The sequence below is a fragment of the Stylophora pistillata genome, chromosome 3 (genome assembly GCF_964205215.1).
Source record: "Stylophora pistillata chromosome 3, jaStyPist1.2, whole genome shotgun sequence".
Classification (NCBI taxonomy): Eukaryota; Metazoa; Cnidaria; class Anthozoa; order Scleractinia; family Pocilloporidae; genus Stylophora; species Stylophora pistillata.
The window spans coordinates 25,949,986-25,962,907 of NC_142521.1; the positions used below are offsets into that span (position 1 = coordinate 25,949,986).

The window sequence follows — 12,922 nt, forward strand, 5'->3', positions numbered from 1 at the left end:
GATAACCAACAAAGACTTCCGGTATCATTGCATGTACATGAACCTAAAGTAATTATTACGCATGAGAAAATGATATCTTCTGTTTTGAGTTTGAGAACTCGTCTGCATCATTCTTCTGTACTCATTTTTGTAGGTGAAAGATGAAACTTCATTCTGGAACTGGATAAATGAGTCGTTGATCACATATCTTTACTCAAAAAGTCAAGAAAGTAGTGAACTGGCATCGACGGTGATTGGAATGGTGAGAATACGTCAGCTGAGAGTGAAAAAAGGTATACCTACTTAGACTTTTTGTCATTACTGAGTACATGGACAAATAGTAACGCTGAGTTCTACTTTTCTTCTTAGTTCCATGCCCAAACTGGTGGCAACACACCTGCTTGGAGTCCTACTCTCGCAAAAATGAATACAGAGAACCTTTTTATCCTAACAAGGCCGGAACTTCGCCGCTCCAGTTTAATCAGTGTCCAATTCCATGGATGTACAAAACAGGAAAGGAACTTGGATCTTCTTCAAAATGGGGCCGCCATGCTTGGTATGGTGGCGGTGGGTATTTAGCAGAGCTGGGCTATGAAGAAGAAACTGCCCGTGCGATAACAAATCTACTGCAATCAGAAAGTTGGGTCGTTCGTCAAACAAGAGCCATCGTCTTAGAGTTTTCGCTTTTAAATTCGAGGACCAACATTTTGGCTGTCTCGTCTTTCTTTGTCGAATTTCTCCCGACAGGCCAGGCAACGGTTAAAAGAAGCATCGATACCATCTCGTTATACAACACAGAATCCGTCCTACAGATTTTTCAAGGGATGTGCTTCGTGTTCTTTACAGCCATGGTTCTCTTCATGATCGGTGAAACAATAGCTCAGATAGTTAGAAGGAGGTGGCGATACTTTTGCTCTTTTTGGTGCTTGCTTGATCTTGGTCATTTCGCGATATCCATTCTACTCGTTGTATCAAGCTTCATGAAGTCTTATCTCATGACTATGAGTGTGCTTAGGCTGAATGAAAACATATTTGCACGCACAAACTTTGAAACACCTCTCCTATGCGCAGAAGTTGAAAACAGTCTCATCGCCATTCTCACTTTCCTGACAACGTTGAAGCTACTACAACTTACCTATTTTAATTTCTACACGCGGTTGTTCTCATGTGCTCTTCGGATCTGGATGCACGACCTTCCCTCGTTCTGTCTAGTCTTATCGATCATATTTCTTGCATTTTTACACATGGGAGTTTTAGTTTTCGGTCCATCCATTGGCAGGTACTCGAGCTTTTGGCGGGCCTTCGCTTTCCAGCTAGAGATAACTCTTGGCAAAGTCAAGGCTCGGCCCATTAAGGAACTGGCTGAAGGCGTCCCAATTTTCGGACACGTTTTTGTAGTTTCGCTTCTTTTTAGCATTACCATAGTTTTAATGAACTTTTTTGTTTCCACCTTAAACGAGGCCCTCGCTGAAGCTAAGACTGCGGAGATGGATAAGGAACCTGAACAGTTAGTGACTGATGGGCAGCCTGTGAACATAACTGTTGGAAAGGCTGATGGAACTAACGTTTTATTAGAGAATAAAGATAACGGGAGGAAAGCAGAAATAATCAGAGAAGGAGAGACAACCGAAAGAGGGAGTCGTGCGATATTATTTGATAAAATTAGCAAGTGTCTCAAAAGCAAGGCTTTCGTTGATGAAATCAGTGAGCAGCTCAAGACCATTAATACCCTTCAGCTGCCCATAGTGCGCTTAAAGGTAGATAAGGTTTGCAGACGTATCGAAAATGCCATTGCTGATGAAATCGATACTAGAGAGTCATCGACAGTCAATCAAAAGGAAAAAAGGAGGGTACATTTTGGAAACAGCGTTACAATACCGTTTACGCAGCACCGTTATCTCTTTCCTCATCACGGAGAACTCTGAGGAAACAATTTTTAGATACTGCGAAATCGTTTTGTCTTAGCGATTTATTGCGTCATTTTTCGTTCATGTCGCCTGTTGCGTGAGCTTTTTCAAATGCGTTTACATGGTTGAGATGAAGCACTGCGAACATTTTATTTGGCACTATTCTGATATGGACTATATAAAAGCGTAATTGGCTTTGATATTCCATTAACCCGTAAGCTACTTTAGATAGACAATCTGCCTGTAAATACGCGGGAAATTACTGAATAGAGTAAGCTTGGATAACACAAGCAGTGTGGGAAAAATTTAAGCTTTGGGGATTCCCCTCTTCAATTTTTATAAATACTTAATAATTTTTCCTGAGTACTCTGGAGCAGACTCCACCTCTAAACTGAGAAACATCATTTAGCCGAGAAGTAAAGATTACCTGCTCTGATGAAAGTTTAGTGAGATGAGATCGAAGAAAGGAATTCCATTGCTTACTTTCTGTATTATATTTCTAGGATGTTGTGAGTAAATCACATCACAGTAAGATCATGGCTCATGTATTACTGGGTCTGGGAATTTTGATAAGTTTCAAAACTTCAAATCTGGGATGGATTTAGCAACAAACTATAGCTGAACTCAAGAAAACACGAAGAATAAGGATCCATGACAGAAATGGAAAATTAATGGATCCAGATTTCCCAGAAAGCGTGGCGTAGGATGGGTGTAACTCATATTATTTAAAAGTTGCCGAATGAGGCATGATTTTTCCAAGTTAACATTAATTAGTAGGTAAGAATATTTACGATAGGTTAGTCCACCAAATTGAAACTGTAAATATGTTTCTGTGTTATCTTGGATCAGCGAAGAAAACAATTCTGATTTTCAATCGTTATTTGGCAGTATTTGGTATTTCTTTGCGGAGATGGAGCGCAACTTTGCCTTATCATTACCAATTTGTTGAAAGGTTGACGAGAAGTCCTGATTAGTGATATATTTAAGTCCAATCTGCGGTTTGTATGGAAGTTATCTAACGTTTAAGCCCAGTAATTTGTTGTATGTCAATTTGGTAAGGTTTGGTAAGGTTTGGTAAGGTTTGGTAGTATTTTGAACCCAAAACAAACAGTAAACCTTGACGATTGTAAATAGTTTTTTCTCCTTGGGAATGTCTTTCTCCTCGTTCTAATTTTTAAACTTGATATTCAAGGCAATCAAGCACGATTTGCTGTTTTTGTTGCTTGATTTTCAGAATAAAGTGCCGCTACAGTCGTTCTAAAGTTCTGAGGAAGAAATTCGTTGATTAATCATTTGACTGTAATTAAGTATTTGACAGCAGTATACTGTTTGTAAATCAGGGCAATAAAGAGATAAATAAATCATATATAGAATACAGCGAACCATTTAATAAACCTTTATACTAGGTTTGATTATAGGGTAACAAGTCTATTAAGAGTAAAAACGCTGCGTCTTAGGGATTTATTTTGACCTTTTCTCAAAGTAGAATTCACAATTTTTATTTCAATTTTCTGAAAGTACACCGTACCAAAAAAAAAATTGAAAAAAAGGACTCTGAGCTTCTAACTTTCCACTTCAGAGTTGAATAAACTATGATAGAAGTTTCTGAAATCCACCGATTTAATGATACTTGATCAACGAACACTTTGGTTCAATTAAGGCTTTAATAGAGACATCAGAAATTGTTGTGGATCTTAGTCGTCCATAAGGAACAGTAATAAAGAAGTTTGCCCTTGGTTAGATCTCTGAGATTAATGTCATTGGAAACTACTTTCAAAAAGTATTGATCAGAGAGAAATTTGTGGTAGAGAAGGAAAGAAAATTTTATCGAGGAGAGAACTAGATATTAGCAAAGTTGGGTTAGACAAAGAAATGATTTAGGAGAGAAATTAGTGGAGGATAGAGAGTTAGTAGAAAGCGGAGTTATCTAAAGAGACTAGTATAGAGCGAGTTAGAGTGGAAATTAGATTGGGAATATCGGCAATGCCTTTCAGTATATTAGAAATAAGTTTGTGAGCAGGTTAATGTCAGTTAGTTATGGTCAGATAGTTACCTTGTTGTAATGTTTATTTTTAGACTGATTACATTGACTAACCATCGTAATAGGTGAGACAGGTAACGAATCATACTCATGGAGAAAAAGGGCGAGAGGGTTAACTTAGTTCGTTATGTTACGTTCAAAGATATTGGCGGGTGTCTTTATCACAATAATATAACAAATTAGTAAGTCGAGTAGTTAAATAGTCAGTTGGTCAGTAGGTTAGTTGCTCAGCCTAGTAGTTGGCCCGTTAATTAGCTTGGCAGTTAATTGGTTAGTTAGTTTGTTAGTCAGTTGGGTTATTACTCAGTCAGTTAGTAAATCAGTTAGTTGGTTATCCTGTTAGTTAGTTGGTAAGTTGATTAGTTGGTTGGATAATAAGTTAGTAAATTTGTAAGTTAATTAGTTAAAACCTAAATTAGTTGGTTATTTTGTCAATTGGTAAATTGTTAATAAGAGAATAACTGATAAAGAAGGGACACGCACATAACAAAATATATTTCCCAGGCACTGTTCAAGCTATTAGTATGTTAGATAAAGTTATACTGCTGATCTTAGTGAGCCAGTGAGTTAGTTAAGTAAGAAAGTTAGCAAGCCGGTTAGATTTACCTAGAATAATATATAGGAAAACAGAGAAAGATGCTGCTTCGTTGTATTATTAGTCGTTAGTACATTAGTATGTATTAGTATATATTAGTATGTTAGTTGTGCAGTTAGTCAATTAGTTAGTTTGTAAATTTAAGAGTGAGTCAATAAGTATGTGAGTTAGTCTGATTAGTCCAATTAAAACAATGGTTAGCTAATGACTGAAATCATAATATTACATTTTGCGGATCGGTTTGATCTGTTAAAATCATTGCGTTTGAAACGTGTGAATTGGTAATAAGCTGAAGAGAGTGCTATGAATTAGTCGCAGGCATGGAAAAGAGTGAACTGAATTGTTGCTGAATACTATCTGATTTGATACAACAGTACGTGTAAACTAAAAAGGGTAGTAGTAACAATGACTCATCTACTTGAATAAGGTCGTGATTTCACTTAGGAAAAATGATATCAGAGAAATTATCTAAAGACCCGTTGATGTTACAAATTGCCTCATGCAAAAATCAGAATGTTAATCAGAATCACGACTTCCTTAGTAGTGGGTTATTGGTGAAATTGCTTCTTGGGCAGTTATACTGTGTAAGTATATAACTTTTGATTAAACTATTCGTTCCATTACTACTGAAATTACGGCAACTCTTGGGTCATTTCCATGCACTGCCTTCTCGGATGTCTGTTTTATCTTTACGTCATGATGTGATCAGTTAATCCTAGGGTTGGCTTTATCAGGAGATATTTTGGTATATCTTACAAGGATCTTGATTTCAGTCAGCGTGTGGAACGGCTGGTTTGGTGAAGTTTAGTGAAGGTGGATTGTTCATAAATAATGCTCTCCAAAATCTGCAGTCTTCCCAGATTCAATGATTTCGGAAGATTTCAAGGCTCGTTCCCAGACAGGCAAAGAGGGGCTTTGGTGTAATTACCCCATTGAGGTTCAGCAAATCTGAAACATAAGGTATAAATAAAACGTAAAAATTGGTGCCACTTGATTTTTGTGAAGAAACAGCGCTCGACAAGTGTAATTCAAGTTCCAACTTAGAGCAGTCTTCAATTAAGCGTCGAATAAGCTAAAGTCAAAGTAATCACCTCAGCCAAGCGAACCGTTAGAAGTGCAGGAAAAGGCAAGTAAACAAGTCATGGTTGGTTTATTTTTTTCGTTTCATGGGGTAGGGTAGTGCGAGTTTTCTAGATCAATCAAAACGCAACGGGAAGCAAAGAAGCAGTCCTGTATGGCTTCCGAAACTCAGTCGAAAGTTTTTCTTGAAAGTTTCATATTTTTGAGAGGTTCTTGTCAGTTACAATTCATCAAAGCTCTCTGATATAAAATCAGAACTTTTTCGGCCCGACAGATAATTTCGATCTATTCTGAGTGAAAGAAATATAGCGGCGAACAGAGTGGAGATAAGTTTAATTATAAAGACGACTTCGATAAAGAATGTCCATGATATCTCTTGAACGAGAATTTGCAGTGAAAACGTCCTTCTGTAGTAACAAATGTCTCTTTGTGCCGACTGATTTCCTCCTCGATATCTTAAAATCTAGCATTCATTAGTTTCCCATGAGAATGCGTCCTAATAGTCGTGAAGTATTTCATCTCTTTAAACTAGCCAGCAGTCTGACAACTAGGAAGCCTTACAGACGACGCGATCTCTTTAAAAAATCCTGGACCGTGCTATTCACAATCATTAAGCTGCGAGCAAGGATTCGTGGGCAGGTATCAAAAGTTTTTGGTTAAGAACAAATTGAAGGCTATTTTGCGAGCAAAACTTCAAACTTTTTTCATCACAAAGCAAAATTGCTAATTTTGCATAGAAATTAATTTTCTCTATGAAAAGGATTTCTGTTCCAGAAACTGTATTCTTTTATTACTTAAGACAGTGTGGTGTGCTCAGAGCATAAAATATTAAAAGATTCTTGGCTTCAAAGGAAGACAGGCACATTTCAATGAATGATGATAGATAATACATTTTTGTCAACTTTTCTTGGCTCACACGCAAATATCACAAATACGCTTGAACGCTTAGAAAGCTTCAAAAATATGTCACAGAATAAAGATGTAGAGACATCAGACAGCACACATAACATTTATTACCATCTTCGTTCGAAAGATTGCCTTACACAGGAGCAGGTTTCATTCATTAAAGAGACAAGTAACGGCAGATAGATCACGCCGGGATTTCTTGTTGTAAACAGTTTCCTTGCGCTTAAAAAAGTTCGCGTGTGGCGTGTCTATAGCTTAACCCGGTCGCCTTGGAACTCAGTTGTCCGTTACTTGAAAACAACTCGCAAAAGTTTTCAAGTAAAATATATAGTATGAGCGACGCGGAAGGACAAAGCTGAACAACAATTGGATGTGATAAAAACACGAACACAGTAAACGGCAAAACAAGTTAACTAGAAATAAGCCGACGAAAGGAAACTAAGAAAGCGGTAAAAATACGTGCTTACCGATTGTCCTCTCTGTACGCCTGAGTAGTTATAAACGCAGAATCCAAAGACTTCGCAATAAACGCGATAAACTTCGCAAACGCAAAAACACAGACCATGCACACAGACTACTAGCAAAGACGCACGAGGTTCTGAAATATCATCGGACGGAAACGTCACTAATATGTAACCTAGACAGTTACAAGCGTGTATGAATGAAACTCACTGTCAAATTTAAATTAGTTTTGGTTAATCTCAAAGAATGTCATAGAAAAAATTAAAAACTCCGACTGACAACCTCTTTGTGGGTTCCTGTTGTTCAATCGAAAAATTCCGATCGCTGTGATCTCAACATTACAATCAAAATCGCAAATATTTTTCCCTCGTTCCAGCTAACACCTACTGCTTGCCCGTAAGGATATTTCAACGATGTTTTTCTTCTCTCGCCGACAAAGACAAACGCTAATTTTTATATTTCAAAACTTGATTTTCTAAAAGCCAGACTACCCAACTTTTGGTCGTTCGATTGCGTCTCATAGAAGTATTTTAAACTTGTAAAACTTTCCCGGTTTTTGGCAAGATATTTCGGATTCTTAAGGTCCCAATAGGGAGCTTAAGAAACCACGACGGCGACGGCAACGTGGACGGGGAAAAGCAAGAGATCTAATTGGCAGAACAATAGCTCAGTACGTGCGATTTGAAACTTTGTACATTTCTTTGCCGTCTTATGCAAAACAACAACGTGAAATCGCCAAAATTTGCGTAGTCTGCGAACCGAAACCGCGACGGCAAATTATTTTAATTTCCGTTTGGAACTCAACGGCTACTTTACACATCATGCTGAAGTTGAGCTGTGGCGCTGTATGAGACAGTAAGCTGCTGCAGCCATTTTTGAAATTCTAACTAAGAGTAGAAATTCATTTTTTAATCGAAGTCTTCCTTGGCGGCACCGTCGTGGTTTCTTAAGGTCCCTGACGAGGAAGGAGGAGTTACGAAATCGTAACCTTATTAGTTGAACCAGATTTCATCTACATCAATATTTTAGCTGTTTCGCTCAAAGTAAAAATAAGTTTCTTGATGTGATTTAATTTTTGCAAATAATTTGGATATATCAACAAAGTTGAAGTGGTAAATTGGCCACCGTAACGATTACAAAAGCTGACGTTTCGAGCGTTAGCCCTTCGTCCTTCGCTCCGACGAAGGGCTAACGCTCGAAACATCAGCTTTTGTGATCGTTACCGTGGCCAATTTACCACTTCAACTTTGTTGATATATCCAAATTATTTCGTTACTCCCACCGACGCAGCCCCAAACAGTTTCTTTCGAAACTATCAGCCTTTATTAATTTTTGCAAAGCTCGTCGACATATTCAATTACGGTGTCTGTAGCGACTGTCCTTGATTTTGCTTTGAAATAGAAAAAGTGGTTACATTCGTGTGAGTTTCATAACATATTTCACATTTCGGTAATAATATTTACAAATTTATCATTCTATATAGTATAAACTTCCTCCCAAACACAGTTGTATCTGCGAGGTGTGCATCAAGAATAAATGTGGATAGAAAGTGCAAAATCACGTCAACTACAAGCTTACTTACCAGAGATTCTGTCATCTTTCCCGTGCGTGAGGTTAGTAATTAATTATAAATGCTAGTTGGCGCATTTGCCCGTGTGGGCCAATACGTGAGATTACCAGGATAAGGCGGAAAGCTTATGTGTGAAAAGGACCGAAAACACCTGTTGTATTTCGCATAAATAGGACGAGGTGGTATCCTGTTATTTCATTGGCTAACACTTGTTCACGACCTTTGATGCTTGCGATTGTTTCGAGTCTATTGGAAGGTATCCGTCTTGTTTGAAATAGGTTTGAATGTCAAGAGTCGATTAGCAATTAACTCTCTCGCCTTTGTGCACTTTTTGTGTCACAGAATATATTTCCTGAGTCTGATATTTCAGCCGCGTTAGCTGTTCGACCGTCTTACAAATTCTTCTATTTCGTCTTCTTTTCTCTGTTCCACGGACAGAAAACGTCGTTAGTACACCTCTTCTAAACTAGTGGTTTTGCTGTGTTTAGCTCGATGAAACCTCTTTCTATTTTTGCCACAAATATTTTAGAAAAAGCTAATGTTTGGTTACTGCCGCTCCATGGGTTTGAAAAACACTATTGTGTTAGCGGATGATAACAAAGACGGCGCACAAAGCACACTGGTTTAGCGTAGCTCTTTAAAATACATCCAGCCCCCCCCCCCCCCCTCAAACCAGTGTACACTCAGCACAAACTTTCCTGATATAAATTAACTGCGCCCTCAATTTGGGCCCTTTGATTCTATTCTCTTGTTAGTTCTTTTGTTCCTAAACTCATATCTTTTATATCATGCATGTTTTCTCACCCAGGTAACCCTCTTATGGAAACGGCCTTTCATGATAAAAAAAACTTTAACTATGAATTTATCTACTAGTAATATTTAACCAGACTGGCAAAGTCCAGCTGTAAGCTGGCTTAAATGGGAGTCGGCATAAAACAATATACGAACAGCTGTAACCAACTACGAATGGAAAAAAATAGTACATGACATGCGATGACCGAGTTCGTGGATATACGTATTTTTAGTAATATTGATGTGATAATTTTAGCACCTGCACGTGTGAGTTGCAGTTATGATCGCTTCAACTTTGTTTTGCTGATTCATACTTTATGTGATAGATGAGAGAGTGAAATGGTGTTTGTGCATAAAAATCTTCTTCTATCGATGAGCCTTGGTAACCTCTTAGGTGTTGTAGATGTAACATTCTTCAAAACTAGAGAGAGATATCCTTTAAGTTAGCAAGACCCTTTTTGTACACATAAATGTCCCTACTAACCTTCACCGGCTTGTTTTATGGTAATGCCCGTTTGTAGGCACTTAAAAGCAAATGTACCCGAAAATTGAACATTTTCAAAATGTGGTGCAAAAGCCAAAAAATCGATTCGGCTCACATTCTCAAGTTAGGTTAGCTTAAGAGTGAAACAAATCACTGCATACCTCGTTTGGCTGAATATCGATTTAGTTTAGAGAAAATCGATAACAACTGAATTCCGCCAAAATGCCGCTTTTGAGGCTCAAAATTTGAGACGCAACTCGGAGCGTCGCGTCACAAAATGAAAAAACCTGAATTGATAAAAAGTACCAAATCTTGGAAAACAACATCAAAACATATGTTAATTGCAATTTGAGCAATTCATGACCATTTATTTATACAATCTCATTGAATTTATCCGACCTACTTCCAACTAGATTAAAAATAGATCAAAAGCAGCTCGTGATTTAACTATGTGCTATACAAACACCGAAAATCTGGGTTTCGGAATTTTAAAGTTGGATAAATGCGCCGATTCGACGGTGTCGTCCATTAGTCGAAAATCCACACATAGTCGCGAAAACTCTATTTTTTCGCATTTTACGTTCAATCTACTGCTTATTTAACATAATATGCTCTTACTCTCCATGTTTCTGAGGATTTCAGTCCTGAAATTGTTGCACCTCCCTCACAATAGCGATATTACTTGGAAGGATAGTCAACGCCTCCTAATAATGACTCTTCACAAAGCGTATCTCGGGGTTCTTGATTTGAGGTTTCTCTATTCCCATTTCGTTGAAAAAGAGGCTGTAAGTACTTCACGTAAGAGATCTTTGCTTGAATGTTAGTCTTTAACCGAACCTCGAACCAAATGTAGGCGGAATTTTGTTAGTTCAGAAACGTGTTTCTCGTGGGTGGAACAACGCTAATTAATTCAAAATGAGATCTACTGAAATCGACAACTTCGCAAAAACAAAACCGCTTTGTACTGTGAAACACGTGGCTTCAGGAACCTAGGTCTTGTTTTAAATATACGAAACAGGAGTAAACAATCATCTCACCTCTTATCGATTTTCTCGAAAATGTATAGATATTTAGCCAAACGAAGTATGCAGTGGTTTATTTCCCATTGAGACCTACTTCACTTTGAAATATGGGCGAAATTGGTTTTTTGGCTGTTGTCACCAAATGCTTCACCATTGGTAACATTCGCTCTTAAAGCGTTCCCGATAAATCGCGTCTTCCCAACATCTTTGGAAATTTTGGATGTTTTCCCATTCTTTCCCAAATTTGTTTTAATCATTTTCTAGACTCCTTGTGCAATTTCGGTCGGTAGAAATGGGATACGCCTCGCATAACCTAAAGTAACAAAATATTTCTCCAGTTGATATTTCAACGTAACCGACAGGATGTATCATGATCATCAACGACATTTTCATACTTACCATTTTAAAGGAATCTGTTGTCGTACGAGGAAGTAATCAAACATATTGAATTTTTAAAGCTCTTTGCATAACCCTGGCAGTGGTCGAGCACTTCCTTTACACTGCAATATTTACATGGATGTTGGTTGAAGGAATAAATTTCTACATCAAGCTGGTCAAGGTCTTCTTTCTAAACAAGCAATATCTGACACGCGTGGCAGTAGAATGGGGTAAGACCAATTCGTTGTATTGTACTGAGTTTCATGTACATGTATCACCATTCCCCATTCCGAGTCGGTGTGTGTCGGTTTCCTGTAAACTGCCGTCCGTAGTGAGTTGTCGTCACGGCTTACTAGACAGTGTAAAAAGGATTTTCATCTCTGAAGTGTGCACACTTCAAAGTCAGGTCAGAAAGATGTATCTGAAGATGTAATGAGAACGTAACACCTTGATTTTTTATGACATAGAGGAAACATATTTTGCATGGAGCTGCTATAATTATCGTTTTTTGAGGGTAAAACCACTTGTACTGAGCCCCCAAATAGTATAGTCTGAACGTCTGCTGGTTTTTTTCCTTCTTTCATAGACACAGGAAACATCACCTCGTTGTACGACGACCTTTTCTTATTTCTTATTCCAAAGTGGAGATGAAATTGTGTCGATGGATAATCGATGTGATGGTTATGATAATGACTGCTCTGATGGATCAGATGAGGACGATTGTGACCAATGTGAGTTATTACTTACATTTTGAGACAAGTTTTACCTATGAATAAAGGAAGAAAGGATTTGTAAGTGAAATAATGGGAAACAATGATGGGAAATAACGGACTACCACGCTAATTTCGTCGTGGCTTCGGATCTCGGTGCTCACTTCTTCATCTTTACATTTCTTTACTTTGAATAAGTTGAATTGCGTAGAATCAGCCCCAAGCAGCTGCTCTTGGTCTAGTTTTTTTTAATCAGAATTTAATCTCCTCACAATGATATTGTCAGTTAGACCACTGTCTCTTCTCTCCAGATTTTTTAGCTGGATTATCATAATGTTAAAGTACCTTTCCTCTGCCAAACAAACGCTCGCTAACTAGAGGCATACATATTATTTTTTAATCTGCGTTTCATTATGTAGAGTCTCGATCAGTTGCTCTCGATCATATTAATTGTACTTAAATGTCTTTCTCCTTTTCCACGATCTTCCCTCCACTCTTAGAAAGTAAAAGATCTGCAGTCGCTACGTAGCCGGAATACGAATAAGCGATTGCTCAGGCAGACGATAGTTAGAAAGAAAGAACACTAAGCTTTCTCGAAGAAACTAAATAAGAGTCGTTTGTTGGAGGTGTAATACTTTATTGAGTTTTTCTTAACGCTGCAACTCTGCTTTTAGGTTACTGTGCCACGAAAAATATGATGTCTCTTAAGTTACCAAGATCAGCTTATTCTGCAAAGGAAACACGACGGTGTTCTGCAATGGATCCATCCTTAACAGGTCTGTGTTAATTGAGATGAACGCAATATCTTTTGATCCGGAGAGTTTTTGACGCCTTGATTCCTGGCTGATTGAAAAATTGCAGAAATAGATTACAAATAAACCAGCCAGGTCGACAAGAACTGTGTGGAGTATCAGTGATTTTCATTATTTCTGCGGTAACCAAGTCTGATCGATCACCTCAATCTTAGGTGTATTTCTTCCGCACCCCGATCATTCC

General features: G+C 38.0%; 2 protein-coding genes and 1 long non-coding RNA gene across 3 annotated transcripts in view; 2 read left to right on the forward strand and 1 right to left on the reverse strand.

Annotated features, from left to right (window-relative positions):
- The first annotated feature begins 223 nt into the window (after nt 1-223).
- On the forward strand, nt 224-3,261 carry LOC148735295 (polycystin-2-like). Its single transcript, XM_088755014.1, has 2 exons — nt 224-272; nt 349-3,261. Exons 1-2 carry the CDS (start codon nt 239-241, stop codon nt 1,902-1,904), a joined length of 1,590 nt encoding a protein of 529 aa, XP_088611140.1. The 5' UTR covers nt 224-238; the 3' UTR covers nt 1,905-3,261.
- A 674-nt stretch (nt 3,262-3,935) lies between these two features.
- Nucleotides 3,936-8,687, reverse strand: LOC148735296 (uncharacterized). Its single transcript, XR_015999269.1, has 2 exons — nt 8,553-8,687; nt 3,936-5,470 (listed from the first exon to the last, which is right to left on the reverse strand). It is a non-coding gene; the product is annotated as an uncharacterized LOC148735296 (long non-coding RNA).
- A 3,165-nt stretch (nt 8,688-11,852) lies between these two features.
- LOC148735297 (uncharacterized) overlaps nt 11,853-12,922 on the forward strand; it is a 5,101-nt gene continuing 4,031 nt past the window's right edge. Inside the window, exons 1-2 of the mRNA XM_088755315.1 lie at nt 11,853-11,947; nt 12,601-12,702. Of these exons, the coding sequence (XP_088611441.1) occupies nt 11,878-11,947; nt 12,601-12,702 (172 nt within the window). The 5' untranslated portion in view covers nt 11,853-11,877. The remainder of the gene's footprint in view (nt 11,948-12,600; nt 12,703-12,922) is intronic.